Source organism: Tympanuchus pallidicinctus, unplaced genomic scaffold (assembly GCF_026119805.1).
Source record: "Tympanuchus pallidicinctus isolate F22 unplaced genomic scaffold, pur_lepc_1.0 scaffold6, whole genome shotgun sequence".
NCBI classification, from domain to species: Eukaryota; Metazoa; Chordata; class Aves; order Galliformes; family Phasianidae; genus Tympanuchus; species Tympanuchus pallidicinctus.
The window spans coordinates 22475005-22501195 of NW_026294780.1; the positions used below are offsets into that span (position 1 = coordinate 22475005).

Sequence of the window (26191 nt, forward strand, 5' to 3'; positions counted from 1 at the left end):
GGAGTGGCTATACACAGCTTGCTATTATGTCAGGATTTCAGCTCATAGTAGCTACATGCTTGGTAAATTGCTCCTGATTTGCCTCCAAGCAATCTGGCAAGCTTATTGCTGTTATAAGAAATATGTCCATAGTAAAGAAACAATCAACTCACATGAAAAGATAGCACAGATTAACCTAATTATGTGTCTACTTCCACAAAGAATCAAATGCTTACCACACCATTTTGGATTAAAATAGGTGTGGCTATTTACAAAGAAAAGATTAGTAGTAATAAGGTGAATATAATAGCCTTAATAGGAACAAGTGAAATAAGTTACTACAGACAAAAAAAGATGGACAAAGCACTGAGATTTCGATGATGATGAAAGGATTATATATGACACCAAGGTAATTTTTCTGTTGCAGTTTCTGTTAATCCTCCTTATAAAACTCTGTGAAAAGCATAATGCAACAAAAGGATTGATTGTACTGTATCAAAGTAACTTGAATCACAGAACAGACAGAGTCATGGAAGCTAGACAAAAGAAATGGCTTAGTGGATCTTGTGGATCCACTTACTGGATCAGCCCTGTAATATTTCAATCAGAAATGTTTATTAAGGTGTGATTGCTAACTTTTCTTCCTCTCTCAATCAGGATTTCAACTTTGCTTTGACTTCTTTAAAATTAAGCCAAAGACATTGCAGGTTCATAAAAGCAAGACTAAATACATTGTTAATGCTGAACTCAAGAACAGGGGAAAAAAAACAAAAGATTCCAAAGAGCTGTCCTACTGTAGTTAAGCTCTTAGAATTGAAATATGCAGTTGTTTTTCAAGCTTTATAGGGCGTCATATTATTTTGGGGAATAAAGGAGGGCACTGTGCTTTACCTGACAATTAAAGCAAGTGCTGTTTTGCTTTGTTTTGTGTGTGGGGGGGTGGGTGGGTGGGTTACAGTTGCTCATAGCAAATATGAAGAATTCAAATTCCTATGTTAAGGCCTTGATAAATTATTTCCTTAAAATGAAATATCAACATTTTTCATAGTACACTACCCATTTTCTACAGTTTACAAAGATTCCAAATTTTCTTCAGTCTCATTAACAATCATTTAGACAGAATATTATACTTTATTTCAGCTCTTTTGGGACAATATGTAAGTGCCTTTCCTTTTGGCTGGAAGATCAGGCATCAGGCTGTTGTGCAATCCTTGTCCTCTTCTCTTTTAACATAGGGGTTACTTCCACAAAGTCAAAAACATTTTTTTTGCATACAAGTCCTTGGCCCTTAGGCCAAGCAACGCAGAAGAGTTTCCACACATTTGTCTTCTTTATAGCAGACTGGACAACGTGTGTACTACATACCACTCTTGGCCAGAGCATCCTCTGGGCCTTAAATCTTGAGATAAAAAGATTAACCTTTTTCCTTAGTTCTGTGCATGTATAATAGTGTGAGGGTTGTGTTGCAGCCCACTTGCGTGATGTGTTTATAGCAAGAAACTGAGTGGGTGTTTTGCATGCCCTGGCATGTGGTTTTAAGGCATGTGAGGTTGTCTGAGGATGCAAAATTTGCTGGGAAAATGCTAGAGAACTCCATGTAAACAGAAGGGACCCAAAGCTGGTGTGGTCTTGTCCATATTTTCTTTTGGGAGCAGACCCTGAAGCAAATTGTCTTGAGAATGACACAGTTTTTATTCTGAGAGAGACAACTGCTTTGTTCCAAAAGCAAGCTGGGGAAGGAGGTAACCTGTATGCAAAGTACATGAGAACTGGGGAATTGGGAAGCCTGTTTATTTGACCAGTGTACACATAGTCCAGGCAGTACATGCTTACAAAATATAACTGATCTGTGATAAAGGTGTAGAAGCTGCTGCATTATGCATGATTGCTTTCTTCTTCAAAGCTTGTAGTGTAAACTGCATGTTACAAACGTTTCCCCTCACGCTGCTTAATTTTTTTTTTTAACTAGGCTACTAAGAAACTGTCAAAAATAGGAGGAAAAAAAAAAGGGGCAAAGTTAAAATGTGAAATTTTGTATTTTAAGCAAAAACTTTTCTTTTTCAAAACAAAAACAAAAGCGAAGATGTTGTATGTTCAGTACACTATTAAATGAATACAGGCTGAAGGCTTGCCTGTGCCCTTTGATATCAGAGAAGAAAACTTAGGAACTCGCTGTTGTTTAATAATAGGCTGCTATCCATTAGACATAAACACTTCCTTCTTGTCAGGTTTTCTAAAACTTATTATTCTTGATCAGCAAGCTCGTTGATTAGTTGATGTCTTTTGAAATTCAGTAGCAAAGATACAATATTTATTTCTGAACAAGCGCGGATCTGTACAAAGGATAACTGTTATCAATTATGATAGAGATCTTTTGTCGCTCGCTTTGTTTGCAGGTGTCTTTTATAAGACCTCCTATAATCCCTTCAGGAAGAAATATTTTCTCCTTTCTAAAAACAGTATTAGCTAAATATAAAAGCTCTGATCCCAGCCATTGTCGCTGATTCTCTGAGAGACATTTCCCAACATTCATTGTTTAAATGGTTGTCAGGAGGAATCAAGTGAAACTTAATAAACAATGCAGTAACTGGTTCATCTTACTTTGTGCATAGAAGCTTTTCTTGAGCGGATTTGCATTGAAGAAGTGCTCTTTTTTCTGAATTATTACTAGGATTATTGTGAAGCACTGCAGCCCTTTACTATTTTGGCAAGTGAGTGTTTAATTTATATATAAATAAACAAATTCTAATTGAGCTCTCAAAAGCTACAATACGAACCCATTTCAGTACCTATACATTAATAATTAAAATATACTAGTTTTAAGAACACCATAATTACTCTAAATGCAGACTTTAAGACAATGCTATAAGTTGATAATGTTCTTTTTGAATCCCTAATAAGATTTATACACTATGCTACAGTCATAATGAGCGTGATTAGTCTAGACAGCTATACTGCATGAAAATTAATTCCTTAAAGTAAAGGAAGTAAATACTTTGCATCTTTCCTTGGATTAATGAAGAAGAAGCAGTTAGTCGTGTTCAAGTCAGTGGATGGTTACTGTATATTTAGTTGTTAAAGAAAAAATAGATTTGTAGCAAGCTCAGAATTACATTAGAGGTCTTGTGTACTTTTCTGAAAACCCAGTTAGATTTTGTGAATGCGGCTTTGCGGTAGCTCCCAAAGCACCAACTCTCCCTCTGTCCATAGCTTCCCTCCTTTAGGTTTAAGTGCAGCAGAATATTGCATACGTGTCTTTAGAGAGATGGGCAGAAAGCTGGAGGAGGCACTCATTTTTTCATCATAACTTAGGACATTAACAGCTAATGGGAAATGTCCTGTTTGTGCAGTTGACTATCCATTCACAGAAAATATCATATTCAGAAGATTTATAAATCAGGAGTAAGCCTCCTTAATGAAAACACTTTTATGGTGTATGTAACTGTGTAGCACTTGAACAGAGCTCAGTGAGTAGCACAAAGCATATCAACAGAGAAGAAACCAAAGGTAAGTTATGTAATTTAACTGAGATATCTTAAGTGCTATGTTTGTGGTCCCATTCAGAACTCATTAACATAGAGAACAAATTGTATGCTCTCCTGTCCTGCTAAAGGGTCTGGATTCCGGTTGGCCGTAAGTTTCTGAACCACTTCTTTGTGAAAATTAAAAAGCAATTTTACAACAGTTTTTATTTCTACTAAATATAGCATGGAATGTATTTGTAAAATCAGATGTTAATTTTTTATAGCTTGATTCAGATAGTGAAAAAGCCAAATGAACTTTGTGACCATGGTGATGTTCTTTTGCTAGTGAGCTTGCTTGTTTTTAAACCCTTACTTCAGTACTGTAAGCCTCCTCAGCCTCAGTTCTCCATCTCCCTTTCTTTTTCCTTCTCTGAGTTATGTATTTTTACATATCCTGCAGTCTCTTCAGGTATGTCACTGCTTATGTAAGGGTCATTACAGTGCTTTAAATTCTTCTAAGAGGATTTGAGCACCTACTTCATTTAGATCTGTATACTGTATTTATATATTTCTTAGTTTAATCAGAAGGCAGGCCTGACAGCAGCCTCCAAGAGCTTACCCAAATATAAATAATTGCAGAAATGCATTCTCTGTTTGATATGAACTTGATCATCTTCTTTATAAGTTGAAAGGAAGAAATTTTGAACTGAAGTTAAGGACCATTTAAAATGACTGGGATTTTGTGACTTAATTTTCTTATTCTCTGAAAATACCAGCTGATGTTGTAGTGTTTTAACCAGCTGCTGTTCCTTCTCCTGCCTTCACCTCTGTTGATGCAGGTTCCAGTGATAGGCGTGGGGCTTGGAATCTGAAATATCATGGTTAAAATGGTTAACAGTGTCAAGCTCAGTGCAGCATTAATGAAACATTCCGTACTTGTTTGAGAGAGGATCAACTAAGAAATAGAATAAAGTAATTTTGTGAGAAAGTACTAGAAATCCAATCCATTCGGTAGTATTTTATGCACATTAGCCCAGATATTCCCAAGTAGCTGATAGTATGGATGCTGCATTTTTGAGGGCTCATCAAAGGTTTCTTTTCAGTACCTGAGCTTTCATTTGTGATAGATCTGCAGAGGCTAAACATCTTTGGTATGTGGTCTTCACCAATGCACCAATGGATGAGTGCACGAGGTGATATGTTGTTAACTGCAAATTGTGCCTATAAACAGAATATTTATTGGATGCTGAAGTATATATCAGATTTCTGCTCTTCTGTTCATTATAATGATAGATTTTAAAGAGTTGTTCTTTCTTCCTGTACTCTCTTACCCTTTCTTCAGTAATCTCATTACCTTTTAACAAAGATGATTTTCTGCTTCGGTTTCTAGTGAATTTAAGTAACTTCATGCAATGGCACCTTAATTTTGATTTCTTCCCGTGTTGAACTGGGGGGAAAAAATCATGATTTGTTTTGGTTTTGGAGAACACTGTGAACATGTGAACTATCTGCAGCTGTCCTTGGAAAAGGGCAGTGATTTATTGAGGAAAACTGAATTGCAAAACCTTTTTCCTCCCCAAAATCAACAGCTTGACTGCGTTTAAATAACTGACTTTTCATATCCTTTCATCACACACAAAGACCTAATCCTGAGACTACTTGAGCCACCAATGTAGGCTGTGGCTGAGACCACCACTGAATGTGCCATTCCCTTCTCACCGCACACAAAACACATTGACTGCAGCTTTATGAAGTGAAAATGCTGAAGAAAAGGAAAATGTGAAGGAGGTGTCCACAGTCATTTCTTTTTTTATTAAAAAAAAAAAAGGAAAGAAAAGGAGAAAAAAAAAAGCTGCTGCATCTGGATATTAGGAACAAAAAGTGCCTCAGACTGGAATAATAGCTTGGGTCACTTGGTTTCATATGTGCAAAAGAGTGGAACTGCCGTTACTTGTTTCCGTACCACTGACCCTTGCATTTCATTGTGTGAAGATTTATTGTGTCAGGGAAAGTGTGTAAAAGGAATTCCAGTATCTTTTAGTTTAACAATGACTTTGTTATTTTGTGATCCCTGTGAGAGGTGGGCTGGGTTTTTTTTTTTAGTTTTTTTGTTTGTTTGTTTTCTTTCAGTTTAGTTAGGTTTCGTACGTAGGCCTGTGAGATGGTTTCAGGAGATGTTTGTGCTCATAAAAGAATAGTTCTTTGTGTATTTGTTTCCGCATGTGCAAAATATAATCTCTAAATATGTTGTGACCAAAAAAAAAAAAAAAAAAGCAGTGATTGAATCTGTGCTAAATGTCCACAAGTTATAAAGTACACCGAGATGGTACACAGAGCAGTCACGTATCTTGGAGAGACCTTCGGGTTTCCCTTCTAGTGAATGTTTTTTAATGATGATTTTATCCCAAGGCTCTGTGTGATGAAGTTTAAATAGTAAATAAGTTTATTCTCCTTTGTTTTTGTGTGTTTTTTTTTAAAGCAAGTTACTTGTTGACTGCTGAAATCTCACCGAACTTTCGCTATGAAACTAAAATTCAGAGATGTATGCTACAGTGCGTCTGCTGGTGCACAACAAAAGGCCAATTAAAACTAACAGGAAAATAGGAAAATAACAGGACTGTTTATTTTTTTCACTGGTTACTTTTGAACTCTGATTTCAGGAAAGGTTGAAATTAACACTGTAGAAAGCTAACTTTAATTTTAGATATAGCCACTTGATACTTGTATATACTTTCCATTTTGCATTTATTCTTTTGAATTCAAATGAAATTATATATTACAATGCAGCTGTCTATCGTGCCCATGTCATTGTAAGGGGTGGGGAAGAAGAATGAGACTTGGCTTGCACTGGTATCTCCAGTACCAACATACAGGAGCTGCGAGGTTTAGAATAGCCACTTGACTGAATAATGCAATCCTTTATTGACCTTTTGTTGCTTGGTTGCTGAATGCCTTGATTGTTAAATCCCAACAGCCAATTAGTCTTCTTGATAGTGACCAGCAGTGGGGATCATGCCAAAACTACGGCTGGTCTTTACGTTGGGCCCGTCATCACATTCCTTGGAATTTAAAGATAAGTCTCTTGCATCACATGAACTGCATAGGTACTCTCGTTGTTCATATCTGTATGGGTGGTTTCCTATTTACACAGACTTCAATTCTCTAGGGAAAGATACAGGTTTGTTCTCACTAGAGCAGCTCTATGAAATCAGTCCAAATTCTTTTTCTCACCTCATTTTTTTTCCTATTTACATTGATAGGTAGAATTTTTTAAGAAATCATTGTGTGCAGACATTATTCTCCGTGTATTAGTGTCAAGGCAACAGATATCATTTCAGTAATGAAACTAATTGGTGTGGGAATATAATGTAACTTTGAAAATATTTTAGGGTTATAATTACTTAGTATTGACTATTAATAAAATTTGAGGATGCAACCCAGTGTTTAACATAGGAAAAAATATATATATATTGAAAAAATAATTTCACTGTCTTCTTGTCATCTGGCTTCCTTGTGTGTCTTTACCTTCCCTGTGTTCTTTATGGATTTACTCTCATTTACGTTTTCAGCTACTAGAAAGCAGAGCAGTTTTGTGGAAGTCCACTAATGTGCTCCAGTTCTGTGTAATCTGGAAGCTCTTCTACTTTACTTATTTTTCTTATGTTAACTGATGCAAATTTCGGAGAGATTCTGTTCATTTGGGCTCTTTGTATCTGTTAGAAGGTGTTTCCTTGTTTGCTTTTCTTACACTGAAAGATAGCAAAGAAGTACTCCGGCATAAGTGAACTTATATTAAAAAAATAATAATAATTCTACAGTATTACTTCTGCTTTAGGTGCCCAAGTGAGAATTTTTATTATTATTTATACTTTTTTAACTTCTTTTTTTTAAGCATTGTTGTGCTCTTTCACATCTCTAGTGTAGCTCAAACATTGTTATTTTGAAAACTTCCAAAGATCATTAACATTTCTAACACTTCACAGTAGCTGGAAATCTTTTAATTCTGCTGTCAGTCATAGAGTGTAACAATCCTGTTCAGAATGGTGATAAGTACAAATCTTCTAGATTGCCTTTAACTACTGATATAGTGTAGATAGGATGTGTGCTTACAAACAAAGTAGGATTTTACTGTTTGGCAAAAGGACTGGAGATTTTACTTTTGATTCAGGAGAGAAGGGGAAACTTTGAGGTTATTTGAATTACTGAACTGTTAAGTGGTGTGTGTTAAATCATGATGCATATTTATTCCCAAAACAAACATGTGAGACAAGGAGTTATCTCCAGCAAAAAAGACTGCATCTCATAAAAATGTGCTGCCAGGATTATGTGTACATCTCATGCAGAACATAACAATTTTGTCGTGCTTTTCATGAGATCTGAAGCTGTGATCTAGCTGTGGGGAACCCTACATCTGATTTGAAAACTCCAGATGAGTTCCTTCTTTGAGACACAGTGGCTTCAATGTGGGCAGAAAAAGATGAGTTCAGTGGGGAACTGAATGTCAAATGTCTTTGTGAAGCTTGTTATCTCTTTGTCTTATATTACATAACAGCTTTATGTCATTTAAAATTTTTTATTAATTTGGGTTGCGCTCTTGAAATTGTAAAAATTTGTATGTCAATATAATGTTTTCAAGAGCTAGACAATAGCAGTTCCCACACTGTGGAAGAATAGAGTGCTGAGTGGTTGCATTTTCTTCCACAGTTGTTTCCCTCAATCTTCTTTGCCTTCTGGTTTTTTTCACACTGGATTTTGAAATAAGCCTGATGTTTAAACAAGCAGTGCTCTCATTATGAAAGTCACTCATTTCATGCTAAAATAAAGGTTTTAGATCTTTCTGAAACTGAGAATTTGCTGGCTTTGGTATCCAATTTATGAAGTTGTCCATGCATCACTTAACATAAGAAAGAATTTTCAGTTTTCTTACTCAGAGAAGTCTGAACTTGGGGACTCAGTATCAGTTATTTGCTGTGGTGTGTTGATGATTTGTCATAAGCAAAAGGCCTTCCAGATGGAGAGAAAATGTAGTAAATTATGAACGGCATGCACTTATAGCAGTAAATAATCATAGAAGGAAGTTTCTTTTTTCTTGCTTACATGCACCAGCAGAGAATGACTGAACTCAGTGAAATGTGGTGGTGTTCAGAGGCCTGTGAGGGTGAATTAAAGTATAGGTGCTGAATGTGTCAGGCCACTGTTAGGTGTCCTAGAATTGAGGGACTGCAAAGCAGCATGTTCTGAAGATTTAGGAGTAAAGAGTTTATTTTGAGTAGGAGAGTAGTGTTTTATGTGAGAGTTGCAAAGCTCTGGACAGTCTGGGAAAACAAAACCCTAAGACAGGCTAAAAAGCATTTTTTGCATATCTGCTAGGAAAGAAGGTAACCAGAAAAGTTACTACCAAAAGGTAGTTTATTTCTTAGGATAGCTGGTACTGTAGTGCTTTTTATTTTTTGTAGTTTTGACTTAATTGGAGCAGAGAGGCCACTGTGAAACATGCAGAAATTCCACCAAAAAGTAAGTAGATAAATATTATATTTTTAATTGTAAGAACAAACAGCAAATTGTTTGTAAGCTTGTAACTGATGTGAAGCTGAAGAGCTGTATTACTGAAGAACTCATGTTCCTCAGAAGGGCCCACAGTTCAAATGTTGCACAAAGCTATTAAAATTGCTGAAATTGAATTGAATTGACTTTTAGCCAAGCAGTTGTACTTGACTGAGCAGAAGAGGTCACAGAGTTGAAGATGAAATATTCCTGGGAACATCAGAGGGCTGCTCCGGTATTTGGGGCAAGAGGCCTTGGTCTGAGAAATCCATATAGTTTGTATTGGAGATGTCAAAATTGCCTTTCATTTCCTGGTTCTTTTAGTAGCCATTTGTTTGCAGCATTTACTGTTGAGATGTGAGATCTGCCTCCTGCAATCTATTATTCTGAAAGCAGTAAGATACTTGATAATTTTTTATTTTGCTCTCTATGTATGTGTCCCTCCATGGAAAAAAGGCCTTTGAAGAGGATTGTAAGCAGAATAAGATCAATACATACTGGTCAGGCAATCTCTGCTGATGAAGTACTACACATACGAGCAAAGAATGAAATAGGAAATGTACAATTTGTAGTAATACTAAAGAAAAAAGTACTCACTGCTGAATTAAGCATTTTGATTTTGTCAGGGTCTGTGCTCAGTAGAACTGTATTGGACTAATGCAGTTGGGCAAGAGTTTTGGGAATGGATTCTGAGAAGTAGCTGAGGATCAGGATTTGCCCAGCAATTCTTTAATTTCCTTTTTTTTAAAAAAAATAACCCATTTGGTGGCAGGGATCGGCAGAGGAGTTAATGAAAATGCACTGGAAACGTAATGGAAGAGCCGAGAAAGCGACCACATTTGCTGGTGTTATTCAGGAAGCACAGGGTGTTAGACTCCCTGTTTTACATCCAGATCACAAAATCCCTAAGCTAATGGGATGGAAAGGGATGTTTTCCATGTTCTGAGGAGAAACTCTGAGAGGTTGCCTGGTGTCAGTCATTTTTCAGTATTATTTCAGGCAGATTCTGATGTGAGAAGCTGAGAAAATAAAGCATGTGTATATGCATATTCTTGACTCTCTATGGTTGTTGCTGTTTCTTCAGAATACCACATACGATTCTGCTTGACATCACGGGTATTTCAGAGAAAGATTCATCATATTTGTCATTGGCTCTTTAGTTTATGAGAGAAGTTTATGTGCGTGTACAGTTTTTCCTTGGGAAAAGAACAGTGTAAGAGTATGGTCAGAGGCTGGGGACTCTTAAGGAATAAAAAACAAACCTAGCACTGTTGGACAAAATATATTACCTTTTGGTTAGAAAAAGAGAGAAATCTTTTTTATAAGCAGATTAGAGTAATGCTAACTCACTCCCTATTAATTTCAAGAAGGGTAACTGTCTTACATGTCCTCATTTCAAAGCCATGCCTTGCTTGCTCAAATCACTTGAGAATACTTCTATGCAGAAGTGCTTGCTGGGCACAAAGTGCGATAGCAGAGCGTTTCAGAAGATCAGGTTAGAGTTTCTAACGTGGAGTTTCTACTGCTTGTAAATAGAAAAACTGCTTGTGCATAGACATTTACAAAAACACATATTTGCTCTATCCTTTTTGCCAAACAGGTCAGTATAGCAGACAGCAGTTTCTATGTACAGCGGTTATGAACAGGAACTGTATGTAGAGATGCGGAAGTAGAGGCTGTGGCTTTGACTCTGATAAAACCTTGTGTTTTCGTGGAAAATCTTTATTAGCAGTAAGTTATTGCCATGGCCAAAAGACCCTGACAACTACTTACTTAAGTGAGGATAATTTATTGTTAAAAAGAAAATAACCTCTGTGTGAAGTCGTTATTTCATGCGAAGCTTTAACAAACAAGTACTTTGTGTGTCTGACCATATCAGAAGGTCTGGAGCTTGATTGTGCATTTTCAAAACTTCAGTATCTGGAAGTCTCAGGCAATGTATGAGGTGTGATTTTTGAGAGTTGCTGCTGGAGTTGAAACCTATGTAAAGTATTGGCGCAGAGTACCAGAAAGACTATTTTAACCCTTCTTGTGGGTTAAAGAGATGAGAGATGATAGGATACTAGTTTAACACAACAAAATGACAGCAGTATCAATGTGTTAAAGAAAACACCCTTTTATTATAAGGTCACTTATTAAAGAATAATTGGAGTAAACTTGCCATGGTCTGAAATACTAAGGCTTCTCACTTAATGGCAAAATGCATGCTATGGAAAATGAATGAGAATGGTGGTGGCAGAGAAAACCAAGAAGCTTGAGTATATGTTTGTACACATGGGAGGACAGTGATCTAGAAAGGCTGTCTGAAAGAGACCAGAAAAAATAGAGGGTACTAGCATTAAAGATGTGATTGTTAATCTCAGATACATTTCCATACTATATCTGACAGACACGTTCGGACCACTTGCAGTGATGTGGATTTAGTCACATAAATTCATTGTCTTATTGCTCATAGCAAAATTCTGAGGAGAAGAGAGCATCTTGTATAAGATAACGTGAGCTTGCTGTTTTTAAAGCTTTTGTAGCTTACAGTATTTAGTTCTTACTTTTTTCTTTCAATCACTTTGTCTCTAATTTCTTGCCTATGCTTTTTTTTTTTTCACTCTCATAGCTTTGTTTGTCTCAGCTTGTCTTTATGTTCCTGAATTTTCTTGTGGATGTGCATTTTCCTAAAATTAAATTAACACTGTCTGAGGGCTGTTATTCCTGTCGAGGATTTCTGTCACTGTTTCAGAAAAGGACTCTGTCTGAAATGTCTTTCAGATGTTGGAGTTACAAGAGAAAAAATGCTGTACACAAGTCTTGCTTCTTCATTCAGGACAAATGTCTTGCTGATGGTTTCGTGCAAGCAATACTGCAAACAATCATATTTCTACCTTTTAAACTCAGTTCTGAAAGAAAATCCATGCATTTTATTCAACAAGTAGTTTTAGAAAAACACACCCACACACCTCAGCTCCAGTCACTTCATCTGAGCGGGTTTCTATCTGGATCTTTTCTGATCTTTTTTTTTTTTTTTTTTTTTTTTAAGTAATAAAGAAGTAATAAATAAGTCTACAGTGTAGTTGGTGATGCCACACTGGATGCAGCTGTTCCAAGGGAAGTATTTGCCTCTCTGATCTGCTCATAGCAATGTTTCCTCACCAAGGAAGCTCGGTCCTTGCTGTTCCAGTACAGGCAGTTGTATGTACATCTCGGCTTTAACGGAGCTGCATGACAGTTGGGCTGGACAATCTGGTCTGAGAAAGCATTTAGGAAAAAAAGATAGGACAGGGGAAACATCAAAAGTGATTAGGGATTGATTGTGCATGCAGTTACTCGTCAGAGCCAATGAGGAAATAATTGTAGCCAGGGAAGGGGAGGAGAAGAAGGAAAGGTGATGCTAAGCATGTATGAACAGAGTGGGATTTTGTAGTTTCTTGGCCTGGCTTGGCTTCAGACACAGCTGAGCTTGACTGAGAGTGCCTTATGTTAATGCAGTTAAAGTTGTGGGCTTGAAATCCAGAACGTGCACAGTTGCTGTTATTACATTAGTAAGGCTTCGTATCCATGAGCTGATCCCTGGAAGTGCTTTTTGTTGTTTCAGGAGGTATGCTTTGACTTCTGTTCAAATATTGGAAAAGCATTATTGCATTCCTGCAGTTCTTGAAATTTGACAGCAGATTCAGTCGTCAGAATGCAGGTACCTTCTTGTTGGGCCATAGGTGCTTGGAGAGCTGCAGGCAGTGGGCACCGTGGCACTACAGTTAGAAGGCTCTAGAGAAATGCTCAACTGCTGAGTTGCTAGATATCCTCTTAACCTCTTAAGCTCTGTCTCTTTCTAAGTTCAGACAAATGGGACAGGAATTTATCTGTGTACCTTGCATATGGACTTCTACATTCAGGTTGATGGGTCTCACATGCCATCTCTTTGGTTCCACTTGACCATTAGAGATCCTACATGCACATCTACTGCAAGTGCAGAATGACATGGTTCCTGTGGTAGTAGGTAGACCCAATACTATTCACCAGCTGTCAAATCCATGCTGATAAAGGCTTGCCACATCACACTAGTCAGTTGAACAGTCGTACAACTGCATGATACCCCTTAACTGTGTGTTTTACAAATAAGCTGAAATAAATTGTAAACTGCATTTAAAAAATAAAAAATAAAAATAAAAACCTTGGGCTTACGTGAGGAGAAAAAGGACTGTAAGAAGTGGGGGTACAAACCACCGGGGCCAAGGTGCCGGCGGACCTGAGCAATTCATCTACATGAATGCTTAGTGCCTTTCTCAAAGTGCTCGACCAGATATGAAATACTGAGCATTGGAATGGAAGCAGTCAGTGGATAAAACAGGGGACATTCTTGTGAGACGTCTTAATGCTCTCAAAATTTTACTAATATATTTTAATGAATGTTTTCAAACGGTTTGCAACTTGTTGTAAGGTTTCTGGCATTATATAAATGGTGTCATTTCTGCAACAGACTTGTTGCAGATTTTTCTCATGTTTTCTCAGATTTTAATGGCTCTTTTCTTACTGTTTTGTTATGTCACTTTAAACGCTTTTCTGTTATGTGGTTAGAATACAAAAAAACCTTGTTGTACATCAAAACCTTTTTGAGACAGAAACTCCAAGATATCACTCCTTGGACCTGTAAGAATTATGAATATGTAGATCATCAGAAGATGAAGGGAAGGCATGGGTTTTGCACATGAACGCACTGATCTGAGTACTCACTTCCCTAGAGGCTTTTAGGAGACTATGCTTGCTCTAGTGAGAACTGCAGTATGATGAGCTTTCTTGAAGAAAAATAAGCTGCAGTGAGTAGTGTGACTAATCAGAGCATGAGGGAAGCCCTTCATGACACTTGCAAGCAATGGGATGGCCCCAGCAGAAACAGCATTTCATTTTTCTATAATTTCCATATTCTGTATTTCTAAGGATAGAGTATGCGGTCTCAGAGCAGGTCTGTGAGTGGATGATGATTCTTTCTCCAAGGAAACTGAAACAAGTTTGAATGTGGACACTGGGCAATATGGCTCAATTTGTAAACAAATTAATGTGATCTTGCCTTGCATCCAGGTCTTTTGAGTCCTGGTAACCTCTGCATCTGTTGTCTCTGATGTAAGATGGTATTGTTTTCATTACTGTGCTGATAGCAATAAAATGTAATTAATCAGCTCCTTTAAAAAAAAAATAAAATAAAATTGGCAATTGTTTTCTGCACAGCATTACAAAAGACTTCAAAATGCTGAAATTAAGAAACATGATAAATTTTGCTGATTTTTATGGGCTGTATTTCTTTTGTGTAATGTAGTTTTCTGTTGTGCTTAGCTTTTTGATACAATTTTCAACCATAAGCTGATTCTACCAGACAAGGCCTGGATAGCCAGTCCTGCCAAATGATTACGTAGGTCATTGCTCCCCTCTAGAGAAGAGAGCAGTCTGACTGCTCGCATTATCATTATCAGCAGCCTAGTGATTATCCTAGGTCCTTCTGCTTGCATGCTGTGCATCTACTAGAAGTTCAGGCAGCCTTCAACTAAAGGGGTTGGTTATCTGTTGTGAAACTCAGGAACTAGAACCCTTGCCTTACCTCACACAGTAACTGCTTGATTACAGTCTGCAAGTAGTTGTGTCTGGCTTTCAGACTTCTTCATTAGGAGTTAATTTATATGCAAGTTTGGTTTTCCAAAAAAACAACACACATGACTGATCCACCCTATCATACATTTTTATAATGATAAGGTGGTGCAGGCTCATCTAAAATTCCTTCCGAGGGCGGTGCCAGATTTTTACTTTAGTCATCCTAACCATCTTTTCCTTCCCTGTATTTTTGTTGCAGCAAGGCTTTGTTTACATGAGCTGGATCCTAATAGATCCTACTCCCACCCCTACCAGCACTTTGCAGTGTATTATAGATTATTATCACTAAAACTTCAGTTTTGTGGGTTTTTTTTCCAATTGTTTTATTTTCTTAAAGAAATGTTTCATTTTCTTCGTATTTCTATTATTTGAAGCAGCTTTCCTTATTGTTTCACTTCGTTTGCAGCTCATAGTATGGGGAGACAATTACTTCACACGCTGTTCTCTTGTCACTTCCTAGGAATGATGCAGTTTAGCACATAGTCCAGCAAAGGTGACAGAGGGAGATGGGGAAGGCAGGAGATGTGTCAAGCAGGTTTGGGACCAGAGTGTCCAAGGGAAGGAACTGACTTCAGTCTCTATTACCACTGAGGATAGAGTTGATGGAGCCTTCAGAAATTAGGTAGCGTGTGGATGGCTGATGGCTTAGCAAAGATGAGGAATAGCACTGGGGAAGCAGTGATCTCGGCAAGAGGAAATTTGAGACAGGAGTCTTTATTTCCCTTCTCGTCCCTTTTTCACAACAAAAACTAAATATGCCGGTGGGATTTTAAAGAATGCTGGAGAAGTAGAACATGTTGGGAAGGGCTGACAGCATCGGTAGTGAGGAGTCAGGGTGCTTTGTTTTGTTTGGTGCTGACATAACCATTTGTGTAATTGATCCAAGTGAAATACCATGCACTCTCGCTACCATGTACCTCCCCATGATGAAATCTAGGTAAAATGTTTGCAATCTACTCTGTCTATCTAGAAGGTCAAACAACACGATGCCATTAATAACTTCACCCACAGATGAGCAGTGGAGTAGTAATTCAGCTTTCTTCAGAGCTCCTATCCTATTCCTATCTGATAGCTATTTTCCTTAATAAATTTATCAGACCTTGTAGCATGCTTTCAGGATCTCTGAGATTGAAGGCTTTTCTGCTGATAAACCTTCTATCATCAGCTAAGATCTCGCCTAAAGCCGGAGACTAAATTGTGCTAACTCATGCAGTCATTATGCTTAACATCTGTGGGTTTACTTTTTGGTCAGGTGAAAATAGGGGAGAGTTAGAGAAGCCACAAAAAAAAACACAAATGTAGGGGAAACTGTTGTGTTCAGTTTTGACTGTATGGTGTGCAGTGGCTACCAGAAGCATGACAGGAAATTCACTGTTTCATTGACAATTCCAGTGAAAGTATTTGAAAAACCTGGTAGCTATCTACTATCCAGCTTGAGCTGTTCCGTTGCTTAATTTTTTTTTGACTGGATGCGTAAATAAAGGGACAGAAACCTTTTAGCTGCAAGACATACATCTTCAAGATCCAATGGTTACTAACAATTTTTGCCAGAATTTACTTATGCACAGTATGTGATGATGAGGAGGGTTTCCACATTGTCTTTGAAGTAGAAACAGTTTTGGAAATATTGCCATCTCTAAGGAATTCTTAAGTAAATATAATACAGGAATTTAGTATGGAGCTTGAGTTTCTGTTGCCTGATTTTTATACAAGTGGGTTACAGGTCTTTGTTGAAAGTCAGTCTTCCAAATGTCAAATTTTTTAACTGGAAGTCAATCTTTCAGCAGTCTGCCTTTTCACCTGGAGTGAAAAAATGGAACTGATTCACCATATAGATTGGGTTCATCAAAGATTAGTTGTTCTGTTTCATTATTATCATTTTGTGACAGCAGTCAAAGAACAGCCCATAAAGTGGGATGATTGTGTTCAGTCAATTAATTTTATAAAGATATTTCTTAAAGAATAAATAATACATAAGAAAACCATAAACTGCACAATTGGTCAATTTAGGTATTACTATAAAGTCTTCAAGCTTTTTTAAAAATGAATGTAGCTCATATGTTACACAGTGCTTCTGCTCTAAAATTTGGTAGCTTTGTTTAAACGTTTAAGTGTCTCAATTGTGTTAGACAGTTTTTATACTTGTTCTAAATTAAATTCTTCTGGCAAATGATTTCTTATTTTGTTTCTATTGTGTTGCAGACTCTTCTACAGATTTTTGGTGTGGTGGCTGTGGCTGTGGCAGTGATTCCTTGGATACTCATTCCCTTAATTCCACTATTTATTCTTTTCATTTTTCTTCGACGATATTTCTTAGACACTTCAAGAGATATTAAACGTCTAGAATCCACAAGTATGTAGCTTGGTGGGACTGAATGTTAGTTTGGACCCTGCTTATTATTATGTGAAATGCTAGCATTTTATAGACAATCCACCAAAGATTCTTCTGTTATGCAAATGACTTCCTTATTGCCTTTCTTCTCAACTAGTGGATTACATACTTACCTCTTGTTTTTGTGTAGTGACAGCCTTAGGTATATCAGTTTAACTGTCTGTAACTGAATTTTGTTACAAACGTGCTAAGTAGCTGATCTTTGGGACCTTACATGCCCATCGTAACAGTGCTTCTGATCTAATCTGATTCTTGTGCCTGACTTTAGCTTGACTGTGATATGAAATATGAATTATTATCAATAACAAACATGTTTGCCTCATGTCATTAATAAAGGTCAAAGAATTTCTTCAGTGACAGCTGTTGTTGGAAGACATTTTTGTATATATTAATCATTCTTACTGTCTGACTGATTCTAAGATACTGTTTGTGTATTTTGAAAGGATGCAGTACAGTAACTTGTATGGTTAAGCACAAACTAGTAGGATTAAAGATTAGTTCTACAAAAAAGAATTAAACATTGCCCTTCAGCTATTGCTAAGTTACTCTCATTTCCCTCTGTAGCTCGGAGTCCAGTGTTCTCCCACTTGTCGTCATCCCTGCAGGGCCTTTGGACTATTCGGGCTTTGAAAGCAGAAGACAGATTTCAAAAATTATTTGATGCACATCAAGACCTCCACTCAGGTTTGTGATAAACGGACATGAAAATTCAAATACTTACTTTGTAGGAGGGAAAAATCTTATGCCTTCAATGACATGTATATAATGTACATTGAAAATCAATAGGAGCTGTGCATTTTGTCTCTTTAGGGTAAAATTTCTCTTTTAGAACAAAAAAAAAGGTTATTATCTGTCTAGATTTTGAACATTCACTTTGGGCTGTAATATTATTTGAAATACCCTTGGATATGTTTCAGCAGTGTCATTTTAAACAATTTTAAATTAAACATTTTAAATTGTGCCTGAAAAGAATGTCTAAAGAATAATTTTTTACATTTTCCTGGATTTAATCTTGAAAAAGACAGGGGGAGAGGGAAACAAGCTATATTATGAAGAATATTAATTTAATATTAAATAGTGTGCTAGAAGTCAGCAGTGATAATTAATATAAATCACAGTCTTGGAAAACTTTTGTGAATCTCTTTTTTACTTTGAATAACTTTCGGGACTTAAATATAAAAAAAATATAATTAACAAGACCAGAGGATACAAAACGTTAGCAAGCAGTATTAATAGGATTTAGGTTTGTGCTACGACTTCTTACCTTCTATCAATTAAATGCTCTCTATTGGAATGTTCTTCAAGATACAGCAGAATGCAAGTTTGCAGTCTGGTATTTGTTAGGTAAGATCTTGAATTTCCCTGTCATAAGATGTGCAAGTATATGGCTTTTTAATATCTATATACAAGTTCTATGGCTTTTTTCTTATTTTTTGACTTCTAAAGATTCAGACCACAACAGAACTTATGATCATTTCTGACTCACTGTTTATCACAAGCCATAGAAACTTGCACACTTTGTGTTGAGTGGAGGAATTTTTGATTGAGAAAACATACTTTCCAGGGAGACACCTCTGGATTTGAATTTCCCATTTATTGGTATTTTCAATTTGTTGTGTATAATTTGGCAGTAGTTGATTGTAAGGGAACACAGTTGTTGTATCTTTAGTAGGAGAAACTACATATACAAGTTAAACTATGCAAAGAGGACTGTGACCTTTAAAATAAATCTTTTATTGTATTTTATGATCAAATCAAAGGAGCATAAACACACTGTTTTTCACTCTTATGCCTCTATGTCTTAAAAAACTATCAAGAACACTTCCATGGGGCAGTTCAGGAGCCTGCTGTAGTGATTAAATTTTAGTGCTTAAAATTGCATTGTTTTATGTACCTACGTGCTTCATTTCCCACTAAAGTATTTAGAGTATGGCAACTCGCTTAGTATATGTATTTTAAGATTCTTGGAGGGAATATTAGCCAACAGTGTGCCTGAGCAGCAAAGAAGGCCAACAGCATCCTGTACTCTGCTAACAGGAGCTCAGACAGAGGAATGAGGAATGTGATATCCCCCTCAGCACTTGTTAGGCTTTATATGGAGTGGGTTCAGTTGAGGAGTCACTGAGATGATCAGAGGACTACGAGGAGAAGATGAGAAAACTGAAAGCTTCTAACTTGTGGATGAGAAAGGTTAGAGAGGACCTCGTCAGTGCCAGCATCCAGTGAGAGCAGTACAGAAATGGACAGAATGAAACTGTTCACAGGAGGATTGTGAAAACAGGAATGATTTGAAATAATTTGACATGAAAGACTTTTTACTGTGAGGACAGTAAGAATAGAGGAGGAGCAGGATGTCCAAAGACTACGCAGGCTCCATCCATTATTGGGATTTTCAAGACCCAGCTGCATTAATTGTGAAACAATGTGATCTGACTTCAGGACCGGCCCCACTTAGAGCAGTTGGTTGGTACCTCCCAGGGCTGTTTCTACCCTGAATGATTCTTTGATACAGAATGCGTGCAAACCGTTGCTGATAGAAGAGAATAATCTTCTGTGCTAGCTCACAGAGTTGGAGTGTTGAGTTCTTAAGCACTTCAGAGGGGTTTAAATTCTTTCCTGAACCATACAGTGTTCTTCCAGTCAGCAGTGTTTTTGTTCAGTGCTTTTTGCTGGGGTATGCTCCACTCTATGTAAGGCTGAGCCTAGAAAACAGGACACTGCCTTCAAACCCTGTTTCAGGGATGCCTATGAATGTGATTTTAAGTAACCTTTATGTAAGAAACATCTAAAAGGCTTCTTGAGGTTTGAACTAAGGCTAAGCTTCCTTCCTGTCAGTGCACCATCTCTACAAGAGAGTCCTGAGTCATCAACAGTTACAACATGATGAGTTTTTGTTAGTACCCAGGAATGTCATGTTCCTGTATACACAGTGGCCCCAATTACACGGGGAGATTGCAGAACGATCAGTGTCTCTAGCAGACAGTTTAGTGCACCTCCCTGGACAACAGGAATGGAGCAAAACCTTAGAGTTGAAAATCTCCAACACCTTTGTCACATTTCTCTGTTTTCAGAGATACCCAGCTCCTAGGTATCAGAGAGATACCCATGCCCTGGGTCGTGTCAGGGCAACAAAACTGGTGAGGGGTCTGGAGCAGAAGTTTTACAAAGAATGACTGAGGGAACTGAGGTTGTTTAGTCTGGTGGAAAGGAGGCTCAGGGATGACCTTATTGCTCTCTAAAACTACCTGAAGGGAGGTTGTGGTGAGGTGGAGGTTGACTTCGTCTCTTGTGTAACTTGTGATAGGACTAGAGGATCAAGTTGCACCAGGGGAGATTCAGGGTGAATGTTAGGCAAAACAACTTCTCAGAAAGAGTGGTCAGGCAATGGAATGGGCTGCCCTGGGAGGTGGTGGAGTCACCATCCCTGGAGGAGTTCAAGAAACATTGAGATATTGTACTGAGGGACATGGTTTAGTGGGAAGTGGTGGTAGGTGGATGACTGGACTGGATGATCTTGGAGGGCTTTTCCAACCTTGGTGATTCTATGATTCTGAAGTTTCACCATGAATTCTATTTCTCAAATTAGGTTTGTGACTTTATATGATTCCCCTTTCTGCACATGTAATTTAATTGGGCCCAGTACTGAGTGCCTTTTGTTTAATGAAATCATGTATATGCAGTTAGAGCTGATATAATTGGAACTAGGAAATTACCAGGTCTGGCTTTTGCCTGGCTGCCTGTCATTGTCATCTTCACTCTTCCCCCCCACCCTCCAGAAGTTAGCATTGGTTAAAGACAAGCAGTGCAAAAAGCATTGGGTTGGCAGTCTTTAATGTGACTTGGTAGCAACTAGAATAATACATTTAACTGTATCCTAAGCAATATATAATGCCATGCTTTGTTATGGGTATTTCACTTCTGATTTTGGCCTTGAATTCAAACATTTTACCTTCTGTATTCAGTGTCTTTTGCTGCTGTCTCCTGTATCTTGTACTGCAGAATATCTATATGGGATGGAAATTAGCACCAAATTGTGAACACTTGCTTACATATGTAAGTGGCCAGTGGAAATGTTCACCTGTAACCTTCTCCAAAAGTAGATGTATGCTTTTGGTCAGTTGAACAGCTCTGTAGCTCCACTCACTTTATTGAGTAGCTCTAATCTGCTTAACCACTTGCAGCTGTCTTCTAGAGGCTTTACTCCGACATTTGTGCTGTGATACTCCATCCAAAAGCCTGTAGAGTCTAGTCCAGTTAAAGCAAATGTAGTTGTACTTCTGCTTTTTGTCTGGAACTCCTGTTCATAGTCCACTAGAATTAAGGAAAGGCTTCTATTTTAAATAAATGTGCTGTGCTTCAGACCTTTTTCTTCCTATTACTGAGTGTTACGCTAGCTTTGGCTGCTGTTAATGTGATTATTAGGTCAGACCACTCCAGGAAAACTGGACAGTATTCTGATGATCATCTCATAGAGGTGTGCACTTGAAGATGACAACTGTAATTGATAAAAAAGGAACAACAGAAAAAAAAAAATGTAAAAAGGCTTTCTAATATAAATGTAAACTGATTTAATAGTAATTATACAGCTCGGTTTTCTAATAATCCACTGTTCTAATGTCTTTCTAAAATACCATTTAGAGGCCTGGTTTCTATTTTTGACGACCTCGAGGTGGTTTGCTGTGCGTCTGGATGCCATCTGTGCCATTTTTGTTATAGTGGTTGCTTTTGGTTCCCTGCTTCTTGCCAAGAGTAAGTACAGACGTTAGAAAAAGTTCACCCAGTATAGTATAGTAATGCCTAATTCTTTTTCATAGTTTACTGTTTCTAATTGTTTAAGGACCATAATTAAGTTAAATGTTTCTTTCTAGATCATGATCTCTTCCTCAATCTAGAGCATTGGGTCTTTATCTCCTTTTCTGCAAATACTGGAAGCAGTTCAGACATCTTCTGGGCATGCATTTACCATCGTCCTCAAATGTGCAAACAAACTTGCAGATCTGCACTTCACTTGGGCGATTCTGGCTTTCAGAGCAATAACAACAAATAAATCTTTTTTTGCCACCTTTGCCTTTCTTTTTTAGCCCTACAGGGCTTTGCTTTTCATATTGAAACACCCACAGAGCTGCTTCTTAACAGCTCTTTTCCTTTCTGCACATGGCACAGTAGGCAAAAAGGCAGACTAAAATTCCTAGGGATACTTTTCTAATGTCTTGGAGCAGCAGGATAAGCAAGTTGGAGAAAGAAAATCACCCTTGTAATGATGCATTTTATATTCACTGTCACTCACGAACTGTCATTAGTGTATGCATCATCCAGGATGTAATTGGGTAGATGTACTAGAACGAGATAGTCATCTAAAGTATGAGGGAAGAAGTAATTATCTTGGACGTGAAAATTAGTGCTAATTTGCTGTTTTTGTTTCTTTTCTTTTTCCTTTGGACAAGTTATGTGTATGCATGTGCGTTTCAAAATTTGAACACTCTACACTTCTTGATACTGAAAATTTTGAGCCAGATTTGAAGTTAATAGAATGCAAACAGACAAGTCAAAACAATGGTCCTGAATCTTTCCTTGCCTCTGGATAAGGAGTAGCTCTCTTGAAGTCAATAGAGCTGAGCTAGGATAAAGTTCAAGTAAGTTAGAAAACAATCATGCTTAATATTGGGGCAGACATAATTATTTTATTTTATGAGAGTAGGCCCACTAAACCCAACAAATCTTTATGTAAATAGGGGGAAAATATTCTGTACAGTTACTTTATCTGATCACTTAAAACTGTACGGAGTTTATGTAAATGTTCTTAAGTTGAAATCATTTTGCGATTATTTTTTGTTCAGATTTAGAGGTTGATATAATTCCTTCATAAAAGACTGGAAACTTACCAATGCTTAGCTGGGTAGGAATGACCTGATGAGATATGTAAGTATGGTCTTGAGACCGAGTCTCAGTTTTAAGATAAAATACCTGGCCAAGTATCAAGATTCATTTCAAAAACACAAATAATATCCAAAACATACCCCCAGAAAGTGCTGCAAGAAACTGTTCTGCCTGGAGCTACTCATTGCACACACAGATGGTAAGTATGGTGTAACCAAACAAAATTCTGGCTGTGATAATTCCATCATGTAAGAAACCTCATGAAAGTGAAGTTAACTAGAATTGTGTAATTAGTAGTGTACCTATTTGGTTCTCTCTTTTCTTTGTTCTGCAGCTTTGAATGCTGGGCAAGTTGGTTTGGCACTGTCCTATGCAATCACTCTCATGGGAACATTCCAGTGGGGTGTGAGACAAAGTGCTGAAGTTGAAAACCTGGTAACGTTTATTTCTTCCTTTTCACTTCTTGGTTCCTTTGGGTAGTTGTGAAACATGATGCTTTAAGGACGGCAGTCTTCTTAGTTAACTTAGGATGTTAATTACCTTCTTGGGCAACTGAAACACTGTTTAAAGACAGTAGAGAAAAACAGCTTCTCCTAGAGTACAGTTTGTCTCACTGATTTTTGAATGTCTATTCAGATGAATTGTCCATCTCTGTTGATAGTATGGGAACCTTTATAATCTCCCTTCTTTGGTAGAAAGAAGACTGTCTAGTTTTGATGTAGAATCTGCATTCGAAGTCACTAAATTACATAAAATTAATCCCTCAATAAGTAAGATTTTTTCTTAAAGACATTTTTAGATTGGATATTTAATTTTTTTTTTTTTTTTGCACACATTGCTGCATGTTTTATTTTTGTTTATATCCATCATTAGGTTTTTTGTGATCCTGATATTTCATTGTAAAGGCTTACACTTTCTTAACTTGTTATAAGTTAACAAGTATTTGAAAATATTTAAGTTTATATTCACCTGAGAGGGTAGTGTGGTTTTGAATATATGTAAAACAATATACTTTTCACCAATTTACAACATTTACTAGCATGCTCTATTTTGTCTATTTTCTTTTTAAGCTAATGTGTAAGAAAAAAGGGTTATAAAAGGAACATACTACATCTTAAATCTGTTTGGGTTGAAAGGTGAAGGTTGCTTGTAAATATGGCCGTACTCTAGGAGACATATATATTCTTTTAATAAAAGGAACAAGACTATGTTTAATAGCAGATTAAATAAATAACAATATTAGGTGTGTTATTGGTGGTGGTGATGGGTGTTTTTTTGGCTAGCACTTTGCTTCTCCGTAGCGTTTTTCAGACATGAATAAGCTAATGGTCACACACTTTGGGGAAATTCAGAGAAGTTCTTGGGATTTCTTTTTGTACCAGTTAGGAAGATTTGGAAGGATAAATCTATTGCATTCTTGTGTAGTGAATTACTCTGTGAGAAGCTGTGATTCAAAAATACCTTGGAGGAAAAAGACTCACCATTCACCAGCTGGCTTTCTAGTGGAGTATTGATCATTTCATGGGGCTGTGACAGGTGGGCATCCAGCAGGAATCTGGTGTTATTAAAGGCTGACTGTTTTGGGGGGAGGCAAGAACAGTTCCCTTTCTATAGTTCTTTCTTTACACATTTTTCATCTGAGCCTGTTTTGTAATGTGGAAGGGGTAGGTAGCAGTGAGGTCAGAGAACGCGTTGCCTGGTGACTGCTGTTCTTTAAAGCCACTTCAGGGAAGGTAAGCTTGCTGGATATCTTTATGATGGCTTTTTTAAAATCCATCTATGCACAGATACAGTTAAGTAAAAATAAGCTGTACAGATAGTTGTTTGGGTGAGAATGTTTGCCAAAGCCTACATATAACTTTTATTATTTACCTGAGAGGGAAGAAGGAGTGTCTAGATAGGTCAACTTCTATTTTTCTTCCTAAGACTAAAGACTGCATCAAATACTGCCATTCACTTAATATTTGACATAAAATATACAGGGAAACAAGTTTTACTGAATATTAAGGCAATAATATGGTGTAACAGTTATCTTAGATTTTGGAGTTGCTTGTGATGAATATATTAAAAAGCACTAGTGCAGTGGTAATGAGGAGGATAAAAAAGGGAAGGTGAAGGTGGTAACTTCTAGTATGTTGTGACAATGCTAGTAGCTATCACTGGTATGCTTGTAGCTTATGTGGCCGTTTCATTTCTATCTCTTTTTTCTTAATACACGGTGAAATGGTGTCAAAGCAGCCAAGACAACAATCTTAGCTTAAGTTTCTTAAAACTTATGCACGTACTCCAAGTTGTAGTTAATCTCACTGATTCAGCTGTATAAAGTAAGTATGGGATGGTACCAAGCACTCCTATCTGTGCCTGAAGGAAAAGCTCTGGAATAATTTCCATTGAATCTTCACAGTAAAAATCCATGTGTGTGGGTGTGGGTGTGTGCACTGAAAAAACAGAGTAAACTGAAATGTATGGATATGTCTTCTTTCCTCCCCTTAGATGATATCAGTAGAAAGAGTAATGGAATACACGGATCTTGAAAAAGAAGCCCCTTGGGAAACCAACAAGCATCCACCACCTGAATGGCCAAGCCATGGAATGATAGCATTTGAAAATGTTAACTTCACTTACAGTCTAGATGGCCCTTTGGTGTTAAGACATTTGTCTGTTGTTATTAAACCAGAAGAAAAGGTATGTATATTGCTGGTTTTGGTCATTTATGGCAATTAAGCAAGGAGGATAAGTTGAAAAGAAGCTGTGTTACAAAAAGATGCTGTAAAATACATGAATGTTAGGAAATCAGATAACTGTAGTTTTAAAAAATAAGGTGATCATACTTAATAACATTAGTTGGAGCCTCTTTATTTCCTGTAAATATAGCATCAATGAATCCAGGAATGTTGCGTTTCTGTATATCAAAACAAAAGTTAAGGTTAAAAATATTTGATAACTGATAAAGTGTAGATTTCATCAGAAAGTGGCTGACATTCAGAATATAAACAAAACCCAAAACGTTTGTTAAAATCTAAAGCAAATGGAGCTGCATTAGGGAATTGGGAATTCAGTAAAGGGAACAGAAATGGAATGATGGGTATCAACACAGAAGGTGAGCACAGACTACTGTATATAAGGAATGTACATGTTCTTGCACAGAGCCCAGAATAGAAAAGAAAGAAATACAAATCCATTGCACATCTTTAGAGTTGGGGATTTTATTTCAGTTCCTTTTGGCTACCAATCCAATTAACTGTTGCTGTTAATTAGATTGGTAGCCAAAAGAAACATGGAAATAAAACTCTTCCTCCTCTGC

The 26191-nt window shown here is 37.2% G+C and overlaps 1 protein-coding gene across 6 annotated transcripts in view; it reads left to right on the plus strand.

The window, feature by feature from the left end:
• The window catches only part of ABCC4 (ATP binding cassette subfamily C member 4), a 1253378-nt gene that overhangs the window by 86198 nt on the left and 1140989 nt on the right, over positions 1-26191 (plus strand). For all 6 annotated transcript variants that reach the window (XR_008211683.1, XR_008211684.1, XM_052705824.1 and 3 more), the window contains 5 exons: positions 16821-16971; positions 17575-17694; positions 21649-21759; positions 23222-23322; positions 25381-25572. Coding sequence is in view for 4 of the 6 variants with exons in the window: in XM_052705824.1 (XP_052561784.1) it covers positions 16821-16971; positions 17575-17694; positions 21649-21759; positions 23222-23322; positions 25381-25572 (675 nt within the window). In the remaining 2 variants the exon portion in view is untranslated. The remainder of the gene's footprint in view (positions 1-16820; positions 16972-17574; positions 17695-21648; positions 21760-23221; positions 23323-25380; positions 25573-26191) is intronic.